The sequence below is a fragment of the Carassius gibelio genome, chromosome A13 (assembly GCF_023724105.1).
Source record: "Carassius gibelio isolate Cgi1373 ecotype wild population from Czech Republic chromosome A13, carGib1.2-hapl.c, whole genome shotgun sequence".
NCBI classification, from domain to species: Eukaryota; Metazoa; Chordata; class Actinopteri; order Cypriniformes; family Cyprinidae; genus Carassius; species Carassius gibelio.
In genome coordinates, this window is record NC_068383.1 from 1,823,256 (window position 1) to 1,845,198 (window position 21,943).

General features: G+C 33.4%; 1 protein-coding gene across 6 annotated transcripts; it reads left to right on the top strand.

Moving 5' to 3' along the window:
• The first annotated feature begins 935 nt into the window (after nt 1-935).
• LOC128025837 (B-cell linker protein-like) lies at nt 936-21,769 on the top strand. Of its 6 annotated transcripts, none has more exons than XM_052612384.1 (25): nt 936-1,103; nt 1,269-1,331; nt 6,680-6,726; nt 9,353-9,418; nt 10,445-10,501; nt 11,185-11,231; nt 11,438-11,478; nt 12,684-12,813; nt 14,223-14,326; nt 14,410-14,482; nt 14,560-14,604; nt 14,678-14,703; nt 15,669-15,691; nt 16,034-16,093; nt 16,371-16,398; nt 17,012-17,057; nt 17,146-17,218; nt 17,313-17,340; nt 17,428-17,458; nt 18,355-18,445; nt 18,536-18,567; nt 18,822-18,871; nt 19,024-19,107; nt 19,774-19,929; nt 20,874-21,769. In XM_052612384.1, exons 1-25 carry the CDS (start codon nt 1,035-1,037, stop codon nt 20,988-20,990), a joined length of 1,587 nt encoding a protein of 528 aa, XP_052468344.1. In that variant the 5' UTR covers nt 936-1,034; the 3' UTR covers nt 20,991-21,769. The 6 variants fall into 6 exon arrangements, with proteins under 6 accessions (XP_052468344.1, XP_052468345.1, XP_052468346.1 ...); XM_052612385.1 differs by having other exon boundaries at nt 16,037-16,093; XM_052612386.1 differs by lacking the exon at nt 10,445-10,501.
• The last annotated feature ends 174 nt before the right edge of the window (nt 21,770-21,943 follow it).

Consider the following 21,943-nt stretch of genomic DNA (forward strand, 5'->3'; position numbering starts at 1 on the left):
CAAAGACTTAAACTACTTCAGTCTGTGTGCATTTAATTTATTTAATACATGAGTTTCACAATCTGAGTTGAATTACTGAAATAAATGAACTTTTCCACGACATCCTAATTTATTGAGAAGATGCACCTGTATCATAATTTCTGAGTGATATTGCTATATTTAGGTTATAGTTACTGCATAAAGCACATAATGCAATGCCAAATATCTTCTCGTGATCACATGCCATGGTTTGTTAGATGGTTTTGCAAAAACTATTTTAAAAGGAAATGACAAACGATATTAAAAGCATTAGTGCAGAGAACCACATGTGAGCTCACTGAACATATTTCATTGCTTCTGAGTGAAAGTCAGTGTATGTAGAAACTGAACTTTACTGAAACAAAGCTTTGGAACATTTGAATCAAGCCAAGTCCATTTATTTTCACAATAAATAAAATAGTGTCTGTATTTCACTGATTTAACGTCTTTTCTTTTTAAATTTGAATTTAATGTTAAATAAATACAATATTTATGTATAATTATTAATGCATTATTTACTATTACAGGAAAAAAAAATTATAATCCACAGTGTTTGTTAAATGAATTATATTTTTGGGCCTGTTTTCTCCATTTTTCTCTAATAATTTCTAATGATAAATAATATAAATATAAACAACAGTGAAGCACAACAGAATTCAAAAGCACTAATGAGTTTTGGAATGGGTTTATCTTTCATTTACCTTTCTCTGCAACCTGCATTTTCCCACACAGAGATGTTGCTTCACACTTTGTGTGCGTGTAATAGCAGTCTCAAAATCATACGCAAGTCAAAATAGACTGTGGCTTTGCATTACCTACACAAATGAATTCCCTGCCACAGTTTCTGACTGAGAAGTGTGAGCAAATAATCACGTAGGGGTCAGTTACCGTCAAGAGGAACTTCCCATGTTGCATGAACTTGCCTCATACCAGCAATAAAGAGCAGTAAAGCCTCTGCTAAATGTCAGTCATCATCAGAGCTGGTTAAGAGAAGTTAGTCTAGAAAACTGACCAGGATGAGTTTACCAACTAGAGAGCAATGTGAAGGCTGGAGTCCAGCTCAGGTCGCCGCTTTTCTCAGTCAGGTATGCATCCAGACATTCAATTTAACTGTAAACCACTTTTTGCACAAGATATTAGCAACTCTATTTGCCTTTTCAACATTATTTTGTTATTTTATTGATCTGCTGCACATAATGTTTATTCATGACCATGCAAAATAACTCAAACTTAATGGTGTTTGTTCACAGCACAACATGAAAGAATGTGCAGACGCTGTGCAGAGAAACAGGATTGACGGCTGTCGCTTTCTGGTAGGTTCCTTTCTTGCTCAATATTGCTGCTTTCTCTTTGCAAATGATGTATTAAGCTAAATCAAATCTGTTTTCTTTTTTACTTATGTCATGATGAGTGATTAAGTCCACCATTCACAGATTTTAGATCAAATCAGTGATCAATGTAATAAATAAAAAAAACAGCAGTTTCATTATTTCACATGGGGAAGTGAGCAAAAAAACTACTTCCTTAAATATATAATCACAGCTGCTGTGGTTTCTGTAATGGATTTGCATTGATGAGGCTGAGAGAAACTTTTTATGATCTAACTGGGATAGTTTACACTGTCGCACGACATTTCAACATCCATCTGAATCAGCGAAGCAGGTTTCGGCTGAGATTACCTATAGGAGTGTTTGGGAAACATGTTTGGAAACAGTCATTATAGTTGCAATTGCGTTTGTTCATATGGAAATTACACACTTCACAACATTTGAAATTAATCATTTGACATTTCCAGATGAAATAGATGGATGGTGGGACTTAAATGAAGTAGATCGAATTGAAGTTATCAGTCCAAACCCAAATTTACTGCCTGTGCACCATATAAACTTGTGAATCATGAATATCAAACTCGATTTTGCTATGAAAATCAATTACAACATGTGGATATCAATGTTTTGTTGCATCGTGTGTAGACAGTATGTGTGTAATTTTTTTTTTTTTTTTTATTTATTTATTTTTTATTACGGCTGGTAAATTAAATTTATTAATAATATATTAAAAAATAAAATTAAATATAAAAAAAGTAAAATTAAAAACGTCAGATTCTTTAAAATCTTGTTAAAAGTGTGCTGAAAATAAAATACGTAATTATTTTTAGTTGACTCAGAAATAAAATAAAATAATGAAGTACAAAAACTAAAACAGAATAGAAAAACATATCTGTTTTTTGATGCTTCTAATTAATTAATCTAATTAAAAGTATGTTGAAAATTAAATGCATTATTTTATTATTTTTGTTTTACTCATTTAAAATATAAACTTAAATTAAATTATACCACAAATATTTTCATTTCATTTTCATTTTTTATTTTTATTGCTCCATGGTAAAACACAAAACATTTCATTTTCATTTTTATTTTTTTATAAAAAAAAAATAACTAAAATAAAGACAGTTTTTAAAAGCTTTTTTATCATTGATTTTTAAATAGATTGTTCCTCATTTTGGTTTTGTTGACTCAGCGAGTTGACATGGCATTACAAAAAAAAAAAAAAAAACTTCTGAAACTTCTGAAAACTCCAACTTTCAGATTAAAAAAATATCCCTACTTCCTTCCTGATTGATCAAGCGACCAGCAGTTTCATTTACTCGCAAAAAATAGCCTTGTCTTCCTATTTGCAGCTTAATAGTGTTTATTTGTACGAGATCCATCCGTCTTGTGCTAAAGTTCAGTGAAGTCAAAGAGAGCGTGCCGTATGTTTCAGATTTGTTTTTCTCTATTACTCCTCTACATCACTCCCACTGTCCTCCTGAATGGGTGTTAAGGGCATATATTAGACATCTTTGCATATTCATATGGTGTTTATGCATTAACCATCTGGTGAAAGAGTCTGTAGATCACAGGAACGTTTCCTCTGACACGCAGTGAGTGTGTGCTGAGAGCCTGATGAGCCATTTGTAAACACAGAACATGATCACTTTCAGTCCTGTGCTGGGGATAAAATAACTTTTCCAACAAGAAGCAGAGGTCTAAACATTAGATGACTGTTTTTATAAGTCACAACTGTGTGATTTCAATAGGAAAAGCACAGGGAAGAAAGAAAGCTTCACATCTTGCGTCCTCGGTCATGAGTGGCTCGCAGCTTTGAAAGCTATTTTCAAGCTGCTTCACAAACGCCGACCTGTTCTCAGATCAGTGTGAAAGATGAATCGTCAACACAAGAGTCCTGGAGCACATTTGCTCGTGTCTTCCTCTTTCAGAACAGAAGTAACTGTGACGTCTCGTGTGTCAGACCGAGTGCTGGGTCAAACTCGACGATCTCGTGTTCTTGATATATAATTCCTCAGATGTCTTTGACTGCTTTTCAGACAGTTTTGGAAAGTTGTGAAAGCGAGGGGCGAGTGGATACAGGACTCTGCTAAGCTTTTTAAAATGCAGCTGCGATTCCGGGCCGCTGCTGAAGTGTCTCTCTCTGACTCCTGAAGAAACTCCACATAAATAATTCACTTTAGCAAGTAGCATCCATGGAGGCGCCCGGGCGAAATATTCGATATTTTATTCTGTGTCAAAAGGCTAAGCTTGATTTTTCGGCAGCGCTAGGTGATTTTCTTGTCTTTGTCTCTTCAGAGAGTTGCAGGGATTCAGAGAGCTCAACCTCTTGTATTTGTAACTATTAGACCCGTTTCTGCTCAGACTCTTATGAAAGGTGCCTTGCTAAATTCAGATGGTAAGGGTTTTGTTATTGTGGATGTGAGATAAATATGAATTGCATTTTATTTTTGTATCTTTCATTTTCACTTTAATTTTAGTTTAAGTTTTATTAATTTTGTTGTGTGTTTTGGTCACCCCAACAACTGCACAGCAGTGTTCTAAAAACACGTAACAACACCCTAGCAACAGTCTGAAAACATGTCACAGCACCCTAGCAACAGTCTGAAAACACATCACAGCATCCTAGCAACAGTCTGAAAACACATCACAGCACCCTAGCAACAGTCTGAAAACACATCACAGCACCCTAGCAACATTCTTAAAACACCCCCACAGCACCCTAGCAACAGTCTGAAAACACATGACAGCACCCTAGCAACATTCTTAAAACACCCCCACAGCACCCTAGCAAAAGTCTGAAAACACATCACAGCACCCTAGCAACAGTCTGAAAACACATCACAGCACCCTAGCAACATTCTTAAAACACCCCCACAGCACCCTAGCAAAAGTCTGAAAACACATCACAGCACCCTAGCAACAGTCTGAAAACACATCACAGCACCCTAGCAACATTCTTAAAACACCCCCACAGCACCCTAGCAACAGTCTGAAAACACCTCACAGCACCCTAGCAACCACAAAGCAACATTCTAAAAACACCCCAACACTGCACCCTAGCAACAGTCTGACAACACGTCACAGCACCATAGCAACATTCCAAAAACACCCCCACAGCAACCTAGCAACAGTCTGAAAATACCACACAGCACCCTAGCAACCACAAAGCAACGTTCTAAAAACATCCCAAGACAACACCCTAGTAACAGTCTGAAAACACTCCACAACACCCTAGCAACCATAAAGCAACATTCTAAAAACATTCCAAGACAACACCCTAGCAACAGTCTGAAAACACCCTAGCAACCACAAAGCAATGTTCTAAAAACACCCCACAACACCCTAGCAACCATAAAGCAACATTCTAAAAACATTCCAAGACAACACCCTAGCAACAGTCTGAAAACACCCTAGCAACCACAAAGCAATGTTCTAAAAACACCCCACAACACCCTAGCAACCATAAAGCAACATTCTAAAAACATTCCAAGACAACACCCTAGCAACAGTCTGAAAACACCCTAGCAACCACAAAGCAACGTTCTAAAAACATCCCAAGACAACACCCTAGTAACAGTCTGAAAACACCCCACAATACCCTAGCAACCATAAAGCAACATTCTAAAAACATTCCAAGACAACACCCTAGCAAAAGTCTGAAAACACCCTAGCAACCACAAAGCAATGTTCTAAAAACACCCCACAACACCCTAGCAACCATAAAGCAACATTCTAAAAAACATCCCAAGACAACACCCTAGCAACAGTCTGAAAACACCCTAGCAACCACAAAGCAACGTTCTAAAAACACCCCAACACAGCACTCTAGCAACGGTCTGAAAACACCCCACAACACCTTAGTAACCACAAAGCAACGTTCTAAAAACATCCCAAGACAACACCCTAGTAACAGTCTGAAAACACCCCACAACACCCTAGCAACCATAAAGCAACATTCTAAAAACATTCCAAGACAACACCCTAGCAACAGTCTGAAAACACCCTAGCAACCACAAAGCAACGTTCTAAAAACACCCCAACACAGCACTCTAGCAACGGTCTGAAAACACCCCACAACACCTTAGTAACCACAAAGCAACGTTCTAAAAACATCCCAAGACAACACCCTAGTAACAGTCTGAAAACACCCCACAACACCCTAGCAACCATAAAGCAACATTCTAAAAACATTCCAAGACAACACCCTAGCAACAGTCTGAAAACACCCTAGCAACCACAAAGCAACATTCTAAAAAACAACCCAAGACAACACCCTAGCAACCACAAAGCATCATTCCAAAAACACCCCACAAAACCCTAGCAACCACATAGCGACGCGCTAAAAGCAGTGCTGCAGTGCCACACACGTTTCCACCAGGACAGAGACTTCTGCTCAGCCAAACACAACTCATTTCCTTCAGATATAAAAACTGAATTCAAAATCAAGTTGCATCTTCAGAAATCTTCCTGAACTACTAAAAAGAGCCAAATGAAAGGAGGCCCTAGAGTTTCAACATTAAACACACAGGTCAAACACAGTGGCCTGTTTATTATTCAGCAAGCATCGGAGCAGAAACTTACAGCCATGATCTGTTCTGTGGGTCTCAGAGGAATTCATTCAGGACTGTTTTTCTTCCTGATGCTCTGTGGATCAGGTATTAACAGTCATCAAGGTCTGTTCGTTATCAAAGCACACAAATGAACAGACTTCCCCAGCACACTTCGAGTGCACACAGAGCAGATGACGTCAGGGGAATTTAATGCTGGCTAAGGGCGCCACCTAGTGTTGGAAATGAGTTCTCTGATTATATGAACTCGTTCATTTGACAGCTGCTTCATGTGAACTCTTTCAGATTGTATTGATTCAGTGAGTCGGTGAGTCATTTATAATGTGCACAAAAACCATCAGCAAACTATTTTAACAGGGCTGTGTATAAAAGCTAGCTTAGTAAGGGATGTAACTTTGAAATAACAAACTAATTAGTCAGTGTGGTTACTGAAGAGCATACTAGTGTTCAAAATAAATTCTACATCCCTAACAAATCCAGAACAGTTCATCCTATGACCCTGAAATAAAACATAAAAATACCATATTTTAATTTGTTCATGTAAATTAGCCATTTGACTTTACTTTGCAACTTTTGTTGCATATGACATTATTTATGTGAAATGATATGATATTATTCTATGATCCGGTGTATAAAATGTTGAGGTTTTACTGGCAAAGTATATTCATAAAAATGCCAAAATAAATCAGGCATCTGAATTTAAGAACTATTATTTGACTATATTTAACCTCAGAACATTTAACCCTGTTGCTTCTCTTGCAGATGCTCTCGGACGGAGACCTCAACAAATTCAGCTTCATCCATCGGCCGTAAGGAATCCATTTCTGTTTCTATTTCTACTCTAAACTTGTTGTTAGAAACACATGAAGTGAATCCCCTGTATTTCTCTCATGTGTTCCTCATTGATTGAGGTCAGTGACTGTCTGTGGCAGCGATGAGGAAGCTGCACTAGTTTTAGATCTATCAGTGTTGTCAATTCTAGATATTAACATAACCTGGATTCCACATATGAGGCAAATGTTGTAAACTTGTTTATCACAAAAAAAAAAAAATTCTCAATGAACATTCTTTATATTTCATGGCCGAGTTATTCCAGGTTTAAAATATATTTTTTTTTTTTTTTTTTTTTTTTTTTGGTTTAAAATATTTTCAAAAAGTATATATTTTTAGGCAGAATATGTACAAAGACATCAGTAAAGAACATTAAAGCATGTTTCTTCACTTGGTTTATGCAAGTAATATTAAGTGCTTTGAGAATTTTAGGAAATGCAATTTTTATTTTTTTTGTAAAGATACAAATATATACAGTATATTGGTGAGAATATATATATATAAATCTATATTTAACATTAAATTGCTATTTTATTTGGTTTGTAATCTATCAGCATGTAACTAAATAACTAAATATACATTAAAATATAGAAAGTTTAACTAATTTAATTTTGTACAAGAGAACATTTACAAATTTTTTTTTTTTTTTCAATTGTTGATCCAACATTATATTTGCTCTCTCTATACATTTTTTTATTTTTCCCAAAAAAAAAAAACATGCAATTTTAATTTTTTATTTTAAATTATTTTTTGACAAAATAAAGAATGACATTTTTTTTTTAGAATTTTTTCACTTCTAAATATTCTAATAATGTTTAGGCATTTTATTTTTTATTTAATTTTTTGCATAGAAACATATTATATTATGAAATTCATACAAGAGCAACTGAGCAAAACGTCACTGTTCCTCATCAGTTACAAACGCAACCAAAAATAAAACATACTTTCACTATCCCCTCAAAACATTTTTAGAAATCTCAAGCAGTGTGTTTCATATCCTTGGACTAAATGACATGTTCTCACTTTATCAATTATGAATACAAATGCATTAAAAACCATTCATAGTGCAAGCTCTCATGCATCAGGAGACTGCTGGAAGAAACAGAAGAGAACAATAATAAAGTTCATTAAGAGAAGACATTCATAATTATAATTAGACGCATAAAATGTTACAAAAAGCACAGACGGAGAACTGAGAACGCAGAGACGCGAGAAATAGCATCATTTCATTAAAGTGAATCAGTTCAAAGTGGCTCTAAATATAGAGGTAACATGAGATTCAACAGCAGTTTCATAATCCTCCTTACCAACCACTTCTGTGGAAACAAAAAAAACGTCGCCCTCAGCTGTAACATGTGCTGCTTAACCACCGATGTCCAACACACTCATTATGAGCCATTCGACTACTAGCAGACACTTAACTACCGGTTCATGCGACTAACTAACCGCAGTCGCTACAGAGACACAGCATGGAGCATTTCAACAGAATCACAGCTCCTGCTTCAGATAAACTTAGGTAAGGCAAACTTTTCAACTATTTACTTTGACTGTTATCTTTGCACAAGGAAGTCTTCAGCTCTCAGTTTCAGTCGGACTACTGCAAGTTAAAGATTGTCTGTGTTTTCAATAAATCAAAATGCTTGCATTCACTAAACCTCTGCGTGCATTTATCAATTAAACAGTTTTTTTAGATGCATCTCTCAAAACTAGAGGGAAGCTTTTGAAATGACACTGAAATCGTTATTTATAAAAGGTAAAGCATTAAAGATGTAATCAGTGATACTTGATGCCAGCGGAGGTCAGTGAATTGTGTTGAATTTCTACGCAGCTGTGAAGTTTTGTGAAGACTGTAATTATATTCATTACACGTCTGTCCTCCACAAACACAGATGTGAAGCAGCTCAGACGGGGTCTGTCTGAAACAGCTCGCTTTATATCTGATAAGATGTTAGAAGCCACAGTTCATGCTTTACGCTTGAACAGAAACTTAGAAACACGTCTGAAGCAGATCCATGAAGCAGATTAATGATTGCTTTCTACTGATGCAAATATTTAACTATTGATTATCTATCTATTAAAGTTCAAAAGTGTGTTTTTTTTAAAGAAATTAATACTTTTATTCAGCAAGGATGCATTAAATGTATCAAAAGTGACGGTAACAAAGTAACAACTGAGTTCTGTTTCATATAAACGCTGTTCTTTTGAACTTTTTGTTCATCTGTGAATCCTGAAAAAAAAAATGCATCATGGTTTCCGCAGAAATATTGAGCAGCACGACTGTTTTCATCATTAATAATATTCAGAAATGTTTCTCGAGCAGTAAATCATCATATTTTCATGATTTCTGAAGATCATGTGACACTGAAGACTGGAGGAATGATTATGAAAATACAGCGGAGCATCACAGAAATAAATTATATTTTAACAGATATTCATATAGAAAACTGTTATTTAAAATTGTAATAATATTTCAGATTTTTTCCTGTAATATTAGAAGTATAACATACTTATTTCTATTAAAAAATAAATAAAATAAAAAATCTTACCAACCTCAAAATTAGAATATACATGTGCTTTTATTTAACTTGTTTTTGTGTGTTTCAGGCAGCTCCAAAAAATCGTCCAAGACATAAAAAAGAATGACGACAGCCTTTTCAACAGACTAAAAAGGTGTGTAACATTCGACATACTTCTTGGTGAATTAAAACACAACAGGAGAAGACAGTTATCTATCGAGTTTAAAACACGAGGAAACATCTGGTGACCGTCCTCAAACACATTTCCTCTCACTTCCTCTATTCACACCGAGCCATAGTCCCAAAACACTCATAAGGTGTGGCATGCATGACAGAAACAATATCAAACTTACAGCAAAAGAAGCAATCGTTATTAATGAAGGAACACCTGCTGTGCAAAAACATGCATGAGTTCTTTATTGCACCATGAGATCCCAAAAGCAGTTTAAGCACATTTATGTTTATAAATGTAATAATTAGTGGTGTTTTCCAAGTATCACTGATACTATTGTTCTTGCTTACGGCTCGGGGGTTTTTCCAAACCCTCAGTATGAAACGCCAGTGCACTTCATTGCATTTTTGTTCCACACCATCACACGAAAGATGTGCTGGTACTTTACCTAAAACACTAGATTTACAAGTTCCAGCAATAAAACAGGCAGAAAAATACACCTGATGAGTTTTACACCACTCGTGCTTTCTTTAGGAAATGTGAAACACTTTAGCAAATTAATGCAAGAGCTGAAAGTTATGTCGGAAGTATTCCAAATGAATAATTTAACAGTCTTCAGAGGAGTGGAAAAGGGGAAAGCGATAAGGATAGGGATCACATAATGTCATGCATGTGTGAAAAAGCCCTGAGAGTGGATCAAATAGTTGCAATCTGTCTCCGATTCAGACAGGAATCATGTGTTTGTGGTGTTTTCAGCTGATTATGGGAGCATGCAAGGCTTCTTCACATTACTGTACAGTTGTTGTCAAAAGCAGAAATGCAACAAAATGCACACATTTTGTGAGAAAGTGTGACGCACTGCAGCAGAACAGACACTATTTTTGGAATCAGTACCTCAAAATATATATATTAGATCTCTATACATATTAGATTTAATTCAGCATGGCTGTGTTAGTCATCCATTCACATAACTGAAATATTTTGCATTTTAATCTATTCATTCCTAAGGTTTCAGACAGAACAAACAGCTAATATTCTCAAAACTGGGAGAAATACATTGGACCGGTATGATTTCTATGTTGTGAATCCTGTTTGATTGAAGCTTTAACCTTAAAACCAAGCATGTGTGTCTTTTTCCATTTACCTGCACAAAAAAATATAATAATAATAATGATAAAAAAATATCTAGTGAATTTAAATTATTTAATGGTTTATTTTAATTATTTAATTAATTTTAATTAATTAATTTTTTTTTTTTTTTTTGTATTCATTAAATTTTTACCATTTTATTTATTTAATGATTTAATTAATTTTTTTTTTTTTTTTTTTTTTTTTTAAGCAAGTTATCTTGCTTTAAAATGGCATCAAAGCTCATGATGTCCTTTAAGGCGTCTGCTTTGATCTTCTCTATCTATATAAGCATGAACTGACTTTAACATTTGTATTGTCTTCTTGCATAATCAGCAGGTATTTTTCTGTTTAACACTGCTCAGCTGCTTTGACACAAGCGTTATATAAATAAATGTGTCTTCACTATGTGTAGAAATAGCACCAGACGCCCACCGTAACGTCTGCGAGAGCTTTAACAACCGTCTCATTATTCTGTGTCCTGCCATTGTGTGTCTTTGCTTTCATACGTTATGATTACATGTAATTATGTGTTTTAACTGTTGCTGACACATGAAACCCAGCATTAACACACAGCAATGAACTTCCTGTATTTTGAGTTGCTTTTGATTTTGTTTCAGAATAAAGAAGAAAAGACCTCCGAAAGTACCAGTGCGAGACTATCAAGGCAAGTTCAAGTCTCTGAACTAGAAAGTGAATGTGCCGTTGAAAACTTTTACCTGATCCGATCCTTAAAAAACGGCTTTATCTGATGTAACTCAGTGCAGTCTGGGAATTATCACGACATATCTGGACCATCAAAACAGGATTGAATCTAAGTGAGGACAAATGTTGCATTTTTAGCTTCTGACCTCACGTTGTGTCACTTTTCAGGTGAAGCTCCAGATTCTGAGAAGGACTCTGACTCTGATTTTGTAAGTGCATCAGTAAAAGACATTCGCAGCTCACTTACAGGAGGACTTTCGCAAATATAACGCTGAATGAATGTAAAATCTGTAATAATTTAATGCACAATGCAATAACTGTAGCCCATGTGCATGCAATTCAATATTCTAGCTCAAATATTTATTAAAAACACATTTTACGCGAACTGAAAATGTCTGAAAGGTTTAATTAGTAATATGACATTTTAATAAAATGTTATAATAAAAACAAAATTTGGTGTAGATTTTCACTCAGAAATGACTTTTAAGCAAATATAAAATTTACAAATAAGAATGGAAACTAACAAAAGGTAAAACTAAATTACTTAAAAATGTAAATGTAAAATGAAATGAAAATAAATAAATAAATGTAAAAAAAATACATATAAAAATAAAAATGCAACTGAAAAAAATTAACAATATATATATATATATATATATATATATATATATATATATATATATATATATATATATATATATATATATATATATATATATTAAATTATATATTCTTTTTTTTTTATTATAAATTTTTTGTTATTTTCCATTTTCATTTTTATTTTTTACCTATTATATATATATATATATATATATATATATATATATATATATATATATATATATATATATATATATTATACGTAAAAAAATATAAAAAATATAAAAACAAAAAATATAAAAATAAAAACAAACTAAAATATGAATAAAAACTAACTAGTTGCCAAGGAAATATTTCTCACTTTCATTAAGGTTTACTTGATGTACTAAAATAACCAAAACTGAAATAAAAGTAAGAAAAAAAGTTAAATAAAATAGACATATAAAAAGTCATACTAAAATAATTAAAAACTAAAATTTTTAAATGTAAAGGCTAAATAAATAAATAAATAACCCATTTTTTTTTATGAAAACAAAAAATAAAATAAAAATACAAATGCACATAAAAATAGTAATAAAACCTATAATCTCAATGATACTAAAATAACAGTCAGATTTACATCTAATTAAATCAAATCTTAAGTTATACATTTATTTGAAACAATAATGACTGCTGACACGTCAAACATGTTTGAGATGAGCAAAAAAGAGTTACAATTTTGCAGGTTTTCCAGTTGAACTGATGTAAAAGCATGAAATATAAAGAGATATATAAGGAGATACACTGATCACATGTCCATCTTTAACTGTAACAGGACAGTGACACGTACGAGGACCCCCAGGGGGAACACGATGATAGCTACGAGCCCCCGCCGAGGCTGGACGGACACATGAAGGGCTTTACGGTCAGCCCGTCCATCACCAACACCAGAGGAGAGTATGTGGGTGAGTCAGCTCCACCTCCAATCATCTGACGGTCAGGAGTCAGGTGGGACTGTTTCTTAACGAGGCATCTGGAATAATATTAAATGTCCTTTTTGACCCCAGCCAGGCACCGTACGCTAACTGTTGTGCTTCACAGTGATGCACACGCACTTTAAATCTGGACATTCAAATATTTAAGAATTTAAATATTATTGAAATGCTGGAAAAATGTGTCATGTGGCCAGTGAGAGCTGTTAAAGGAGAAAAAGTAAAAAAGTACGTAATATTTGAAATGAGCTATTCATTATGGTATGCAATAAATGTGCATACTTAGTTAAGACATTTTATTAATTAAAAAATGGGGAAACTGACGTGCTACAGTTTTAAAAACAGTTTTTCTGTCTTGCATTTTATCTCTCAAATGGATGGATGTTTTGTTTTTGTTTTAATATGGAAATTAGCAAAAGTAAAATGATTAGTTGTGCAAGCCCTGATTTAAATAAATGTATATAATAAATATTTTACAAATTATTTACAAATATTGCATAATATTCCATTTTCATTAAAAAAAAATATATATATATATATATATTTTTTTTTTTTTTTTTGTGTGTGTGTTTGTTTTTTTTTGTTTTTTTTATTTATTATTATTTTTTTTTTTTTTTTTGTGAATTTGTTTTCTCTTTTTCTTCATTAATGCTCCCACTTTCTGTAGTGGAATGGCAATTAAATATTACATATGCAAACATTTTCCAGCATTTCTGTAAAAAAAAAAAAGTATCCATATAAAAAATGTGGATGGTAATGGTTAAAAAATAAATAAAAAAAAAAGAAAAAAGAAAAAGAAAATAAGGCAACAAAAAGGTAAAAAAAAAATTATAAGAAATTTACTATATTTATTTAAAATAAAATAAAGCAGAAAAAAATGAAGATGAAAATTAAAATTTGTAAAAAATATGTAACTAAATTTGTGTAATTTATGAAAGTATCTCTATAACAAGTAAACACTGTCATGTGCGTCTAATTGAATTAGTTTAAAATGCGCGTGGTAGTAAATAAAAAAGATAAACCAAATGACTTTTGCACTGATCCCTTCTTGTAAAGTCACGGATGTGGATTTCTATGCAACTGAATTACCACATGAACTTTGTGTTTGAGAAAATCATTAGACGGATGATGGAAGAAAAACACTGGAGTTCTGCATTCAGACAGCTCCTGCAACACAACTGTGAATTTCTTTCTCAAACTCGCCTTCTAATGTCAATCTCGATCAATCTCAATCAAAGAAATGAGATCCGAGAAGCATGTTGACTTTAAAACCCAGTCCCAACCCAGTGAACAGAATTACAGTAGAGTAAGTGATGATGTAAAACTAAAAGGTCCAGTTCACCAAAAGCAGCGTGTAAACCCAGACTCTCTGTGTCTTGCAGACAGCTGTCGTGGTCGACCGGCGAAACCAAACCATCCTTTCCATGTGCAACAGAGACACAAACCCCCTCGACTGACCCACCGCAGCCTGCCGGAGGAAGATGATGTAATAACGGCTTGTATTGATAACACAGACTTTCATTTAGTGCTCAATAAAGTCCTGACGCTGAAGCTCTCTCCTCCGTTCAGGACGATTACATCGAGCCGGAGGACCAGACAGTGGATGATAATTACATCGACCCCACTGAGAAAACAGCATCAAGTAAGAAGAGCAAGGAATGCACGCTGAATTACTCCGGTGTAAATCAAGCCCTAATGATGTGTAATGTGTGTTAACAGAGCCGCTGGTTAACAGAGGAGCCAAACCATCTGGAAAAAGTCCTGGTGAGAGATTGATTAGATTTCACTGATCAAATATTTGTGTATTACACTTTAAATTATTATTTTATTTTTATAGATTTCTACGAGATTCCTGATATGAAGGTGAGATGAAATCAAAAGAGCTTTGTCCAGGTCACCGATGTGATATTCAGATCAAAAATAAAAAAATAAAGGATTTTATTTGGCAAGAAAAGTCTCTCATTAGATTTTTGTTATACAGTAATAAAAATCATGATTTTATTATTATTATTGAAGTTAAAATCGCCATAGATTACAGGTAGAACAACATCAGACATAAAATAATATTTTTTATATTTACAATAATATTTAATTTTTTTATATTTATAATAATATTTAATAGTAACATTTTTACATTTTTATTTTATATTATTTATTTATTTATTTATTTTATTTTATTTTAATTTTGGCATAAAATATGACCTGAACAGGTAGTACAACATCATACATAATATAATATTTAATTTTTTATATTTATAATTATATTTAATAATAACATTTTAAAATATATATTTAGTTATAGTTTTTCCATTTATTTTACATTTTTACAATTTTACATTATATTTATATATATTTTTTTTTAATCATTTTGTCATGAAATATGACCTGAACAGGTAGTACAACAAACATAATATCATATTTTGTATATTTACAATAATATGTTTTATATGTTTATTAAAATATTTAATAATAAAAATGTTAAATATATATTTATTTATAGTTTTAACATTTATTTTACATTTTGTATATTTTATTTTATATATAATTACGTTTTTATAATTTTGGCATGAAATATGACCTGAACAGGTAGTACAACATCATACATAACATTAATAATAACATTTCTAAATATATATTTATTTATAGTCTTTACATTTATTTTACATTTTTACAATTTTATATTATATATTTTTTTTAAATTTTGGCATGAAATATGACCTGAACAGGTAGTTCAACAAATAACATCATGCATTATATAAAATATTTATTTATGGACAATTAACTTGCTTTATAACTGCTCTGACAAAATGCTTTGTGTTTAATTATAGGAGAATTCTCCGTCTAAGACAAGGTAAATCTCTTCAAAATTAAACCTTCTTTCTCTTTAATATTTTTTATTACAATTAAACTGAACTCAGTTTTCATTACAGCACTAATAATATTCAATATGGATAAAAGCATGTCAGTTTGACCAGTTTAAGTCAGCAATTACATAGTACGTGAATATGAGACGTGAATATCCATACATGAAAATCTACACTACAACTGCTCAGTCTTACAGTAATAGTGTTCATATTTTTTTCCAAAAGCAGCCCTTGATGATTCAGTCCTCGACTTCCTCGTGTCCTTTGTTACTGAGTCACACATCACATGCTTCTCTGTTCTCTGTCAATAACTGATGTATTCTGATCAGCAGGAGTAACTCCAGTCTGCAACCCAGCACACAGGTGGCGCCACCTACAGCCAGTCCACGGTATTACACCATCAAGACCATTACAAACCACTAGATTATAATGCACTGGATTCACCTCTGTTCAGTTACTCAGCAGCACCCTTACAAACACTTATAAACACCATTATAGCCATCTCAAAATACTAGCTTCTATCAAATGCATAAATACATACTTCTTTCATGAGACAATGACACTGCCATTTTTCAAAAACACTACAAAACAAGTTTTACAGGAAAGAGTTAAATGCATGAACAAACAAGCAATTTAAGTGTTTCCATGTTATATCTATTCACACAGAGTGAACATCAAAAGCCCAAAAAATCCAGTGAGTATTAAATATTTTTTTATTCTATATATATATATATATATATATATATATATATATATATATATATATAATTGAAAAAATAAGAACATAGGGAATAATATATTTTAATTCATTTTTAATTTTAAATAATACATTATTTTTATATTTTTATATTTTATATATATATATATATATATATATATATATAAGAACAAATGAAATGCTTCATATGAAAAAAGTAAAATTTTATAATGCAGACATTTGTTGAAAATTAAAAATCAACAATGGTTTTACAGCATTTATTAATTTGAGATAATATTAATTTCAACTTTTACTAAAACGTGCTTAAAATCAACAATTATATCTGTTAATATTAATGGACTGTAAATATGAATATTATTTTTAAATAGCACTAACTAACTTAGATGATGCAAAATCTAACTATTGATTATCTATCTACTAAATTTCAAAAGTGTGTGTTTGTTTTAAGAAATTAATGAAAACGAACATGATTCATAAAAAATACCATTTTGCAATTATGTAAATGAGTGACCTATATGTAGATATATAACAGTGGAAACGCATGCTTTGAATGGAGATTATGATGACGGTCTGCATGTGTTTTGAGCAGGAACCACAGTCTGAGGACGAGTATGAGATGTGCGACGCAGAAGACAGTGAGTATCAGTCACAAACCAGACCGGAGCGAATGAATGCATGAAAAACAATCACAGACAGCAACCACATGTGTCTGATTCTCATTAGGTGTTAATGAAGGGCCAGAGGAGACCACAGAGGCCTGCAGACCATCAATACCTACACCGCTACCTAGAGACCTGTAAGTGACTCCTTCAAACCCTGAACAATAATAAATCAAATCTGCCATAATATCAGGCTCACTATCTAACGGTTCATCACGGCTGATCTTTTAGGAAGAAACCTAATCCTCCTTTGACACCGGTATGGACTCGCTTATCCTATCTAATCTCTATTATTCAATGGTAAATCAAAACATTCTGTGACAAACACTTTTCCATTTTTTTGCAGAAACCAAACATTGCTCCCAGGGAGAGTGAAGGTAACTATCAACGTGATGCAAAACAGAATGCATATGCTATGAGAAATGTTAATTTTAAAAAATGTCTTTGTTTATAATGTGCAATTTGGGCAGATCCATGCATGCATGAAAAAAAAAAAAACTAGCATGCTGCATGAATTAAATCTGATGCAATTTTCCTCAAGAGCTCTGTTTTACCATATAATTGGAATGTGGCAGGTGCATGCATGCACAGAAAAAATTATCATTCTGTACGTTTCTTCTCTGTTTTATAATGCACAATATTGGCAGATCAATGCTTGCATGAAGAAAATGAACATGCTGCAAGAATTAAATCTACACTGCATTTGATCAAACTGATGCGTGATGCTTTCCTAAACTATAAGCTCTGTTTTATAACCCACAAGCTGGCAGATCCATGCATGAATGCATAGAGAAAATGAGAATACCACACATTTCTAATACAGTATTCCATAAATGAAGCTGTTTTATTATGCACAGTTTGGCTGATCCAATCATGTGCATGCATACAAAAAAGTAGCATATACGGCACAAATAAAATCTTCACTGCATTTTATTAAACTGATGCAATATTCCACAAATTAAGTTCAGTTTTTAATGCACAACATGACAGATTCATGCATGCATGCTTAAAGACACCAAGCATGTTTCCACAAATAAAGCTGTTTTATAATGCACAGTTTAACAGATCCATACATGCATACTCGCATACAGATAATTAGCATAATGCTCAAGCAGTACTAGTATAGTAGTATAGTATTCTGAATATAGCCAATGACTTACAGATGCTACCGACATGAGAGTTTCCTGCACATTTATAAAGAGGGAATTTGAACTATGACCTTGAAAGTAAATTTTAAAGTTGCTTATTAACAATTGCATAATCTTTTTTACAGCCACATTAATTAAAACAACACCAGGGACTATACCACGAAGCCCAGCGGACACCATACCGAGCCCTTCAGCAACAGGGTTCCATCGAGCCAAGTAAACAACAGTTTCATCATCTCCTGTAGGCATGAACTATCATGCTTTTATGAGCAGAAAGTTAAACTACTGTCTCCTTTTCTGTTACAGGATGCCTCTGCCTCGGCAGCTTCCCTCCCAGAGTAAGATGCATGCTTTTTCAGTGGACATGATTTCTGGCAACACTGTTGGAAGAGAACTGAACTGAGTGTTGTCTATTGTCCTCTTGCTTTATCAGCACACCTGTTTCCTGTTTAACACTGTAAAGCTGCTTCAACACTATATGTATTATATAAAGTGCTATATGAATAAAAGTTGACATTTTTCTGTCCACAAGGCCGAAGACTTGCATGCATTTCTTTTCTAGCTGTTGATTAGTATTATTTTGTTTCTACAGGCAAAGGGATGTTGGCTTCGGACAGCAGATCAGCTAGAGATGCTGAAGAGGTGATTGCATTCACAGACTTCCCTTCAAATGTGATGAAAATGAAAAATGCATGTTTGTGTGTCTGAGTTCGCATCATAACTACTATAATCAAGGACATCCCAGCATGCACTTACAGCGTCTGTCAGTCTAACTGTCCTGTTCTCTCACACAGGAAGCTGGTGTGTATAAAAAGGTTTGGTATGCCAGCAGCTGTGACCGCAAGACAGCAGAGGACGCTCTCATACGCTCAGCCAAGGCACGTCAAACCTGCACTAAACATCTACATTTACATTGATGCATTAATCCAAAGCAACTTACAGTGCATTCAGGCAAATTGTTTCAATGCAAATATTTCTATCAAATGTAAATCATTCAATATTTCACACAGGAGGAAAAAGCAGTTTAAAAAGCAGTCCAATTTCCGTAAAAAAAAAAAAAAAAATTCAATATGCTTTAATGGTTAAAATATGTTTACTCACCATAAAAATCTACAAATACTATATTTCATAAAGGACTGCCAGTAAAAAAGGCAGGCTGTTGCACATATAAAATGCAACCTCTTTATTCCGACAGTGCATGACTCATATTAACATTACAGAATAGAACATGATCAACATGAACATTTAACATTCAATTTAAATAAATGCAATAACATTTTTGTTTATAATGCATTAACCTAAAATAGAAATTAAAACAGGGTCTTGGGTCAAAAATGGCTCCTGATCTAAGCTTTACAACATCACCAGAGTACCGTTCATGTAGTGGTGCTTGCAACACCAAGTTCATGGGTTCGATTTCCAGGGAATGCATGAGCTGATTAAGAGTAATTTAAGTATAAATGCATGCCAAATGCATAAATGTACAGTAAATACCAGTCTAACCTGCTTGAGATCTTATGTGTCTGTGTCTGATTTGATTTCAGGACGGCTCTTTTCTGCTCAGGAAGAGCTCTGGTGTGGACCCACAGCAGCCGTACACCCTGGTGGTGTTTTACAACAGTCGCGTTTACAACATCCCTGTCCGCTACATCGCTTCCACCAAACAGTATTCTTTAGGGAAAGAGAAACAAGGAGAGGAGGTAAAAACACACATGGAAGTGTTTGAATACTTTGCTTTTGAAAATTAAAATGTTGTCATTATTTGCTCATCCTAAACTCAATATTATTTAACTAATGCTCTCATAACATGCGGAAAAGTGTGAGTTAAGTCTTTGTGGTGTCTTATGGAAGCTTGTTTCCGCCATGCACGGAATAAAAATAAAAAAGTATCGTAATCTCGTAATTTTTTTCTCTGAATACTGAGTTTTACATCTTGAAATTCTAAAGTAAAAAAGGTTATTGCATCTTTATATCTCACTATTCAGTTTTTTTTCAATAGTCATAAAAAGCCTGAATAGTGAGATATAAACTTTTGTGCAAAATATTCCTCGACCAGAACTCACTTTGCAAAAAAACTAATAAAAACAGGTCTTGAAAGTGCAAAAGCATTGTCTGCATAAAGAAGCCAATTAAAAATGCCCGGATAATTCAAATCATGAAAGCAAAAAAAAAAACAATTAAACTATATTTATAAATTTCTTAAATATTAGTGATCGCAAATGTGATATTATTTGTATACAACGCTTAAACAAATAAGAATTTAATATTGACTGAGTTATATTTTTTGAAAAATTACTGCTTGTTTTTTTTCACCAATAAAAATGGAATCAGTCGTTTTGAATGAATCTCTTGAATGAATGATTCAATGAATCACTTATTAAAACAGAGACTTGCTGCCACCTACTGGCGGTGTTGGTGTCAATTTTATTTATTTGGATATATATATATACATATATTATTTGTTGTCAGCATGCTCACTCCTAAAAAGTCCTCAGAATTGCAAGAAATAAAAAAAAATTGAAATATGAAATAAAAAAGTCACAGGAAAACAAGCTTCCAAAGATGTCACTGCATGAGATAAAACGAGGTAGAAGTCAGCTAAACTCTCTCCTCTCTCTCTCTCTCTCTCTCTCTCTCTCTCAAGCGTTTCAGCAGCGTCTCAGACATCATCGAGAACCACCAGAAGAATCCTCTAGTGCTGGTCGACTCACAAAGCAACACCAAAGACTTCACCAAACTCAGACACGCAGTCAAGCCATGAGACGTTCATGACAAATATAACTGCGTTGAGAGGGTGCTGACATTCGTTCGACCGTGTGGTAGTTTCACATTCACCTTTATCGGGGATGGAAACAGAAATGCTTGCAAAGCTGGAACATGCTGCTACTTTTATAACTTATTTAGCCGAATGACAGGTTACAGGCAGAGACGCGGTATTTTTATTTTGACGGAGACAAAAAAGTGTGTGTTGCGCATTTAAAAATACAGCAAACCACCCTGAAAAACAGGGAGAAGAGCAATGATATATAAAGATATACACAAATACGGTACAGTTTATGGGTGTATGAATCATTGTATAAACACATTTGTTTTTAATACAAAGGTGAGTTGAGTAAAAAAAATTTTTTTTAACTTTTTATTAATTCAAGCGATTGTTTTATGTATTATGTTGTGTAAAATTATATTGATTTGCACTGTACAACCTTAATTTCTTTTTTTTTTCTTTTTTTTATTATAAGGGGGAATATTTGTCATGTGGGAACTGTTACAAATATATTTGTATATTTTGTATAATATACAAATTTTCTACAAAGATACTTTTGGAGCTACTTTACAGGAGTATGTCGTCTAAAACTAGTAAAAAAAACAAGCCATAAAAAAAAAAAATCTACAACATAGAAGCTACAGTTGGTTCTGTGGCTTCATTTGTTCTGTAATTTCATTTACATCACTTTTTAAGTTGCAATAAGAGGGGAAAACATGTACGTCACCGCAAATTAATTTGCCTTATAAATGCTAAATAAATGCTTGTTTTCTCTAGCAGTGGTTTTAAACTTCCAGATCATCGATTAAAGCTGCGGTCGGTAACTTTTGACGATCTAGCGGTTAATAAACAGAACTGCTTGCGTCTTGCGGAAGAACATCGTAGCCGGAACTACTTCTCTCTGTTTATGTCTATGAAGAATCACAAAGGTACTGGGTTACTCCGCCGCG

Bases quoted from the DNA above. Each gene is read 5' to 3' on its own strand.
- LOC128025837 (XM_052612384.1), top strand. From the start codon at position 1,035: ATGAGTTTACCAACTAGAGAGCAATGTGAAGGCTGGAGTCCAGCTCAG. The intron at 18,446-18,535 runs GTAAACAACAGT...TTTCTGTTACAG, and splicing joins ACAGGGTTCCATCGAGCCAA to GATGCCTCTGCCTCGGCAGC. The intron at 18,872-19,023 runs GTGATTGCATTC...TCTCTCACACAG, and splicing joins CAGCTAGAGATGCTGAAGAG to GAAGCTGGTGTGTATAAAAA.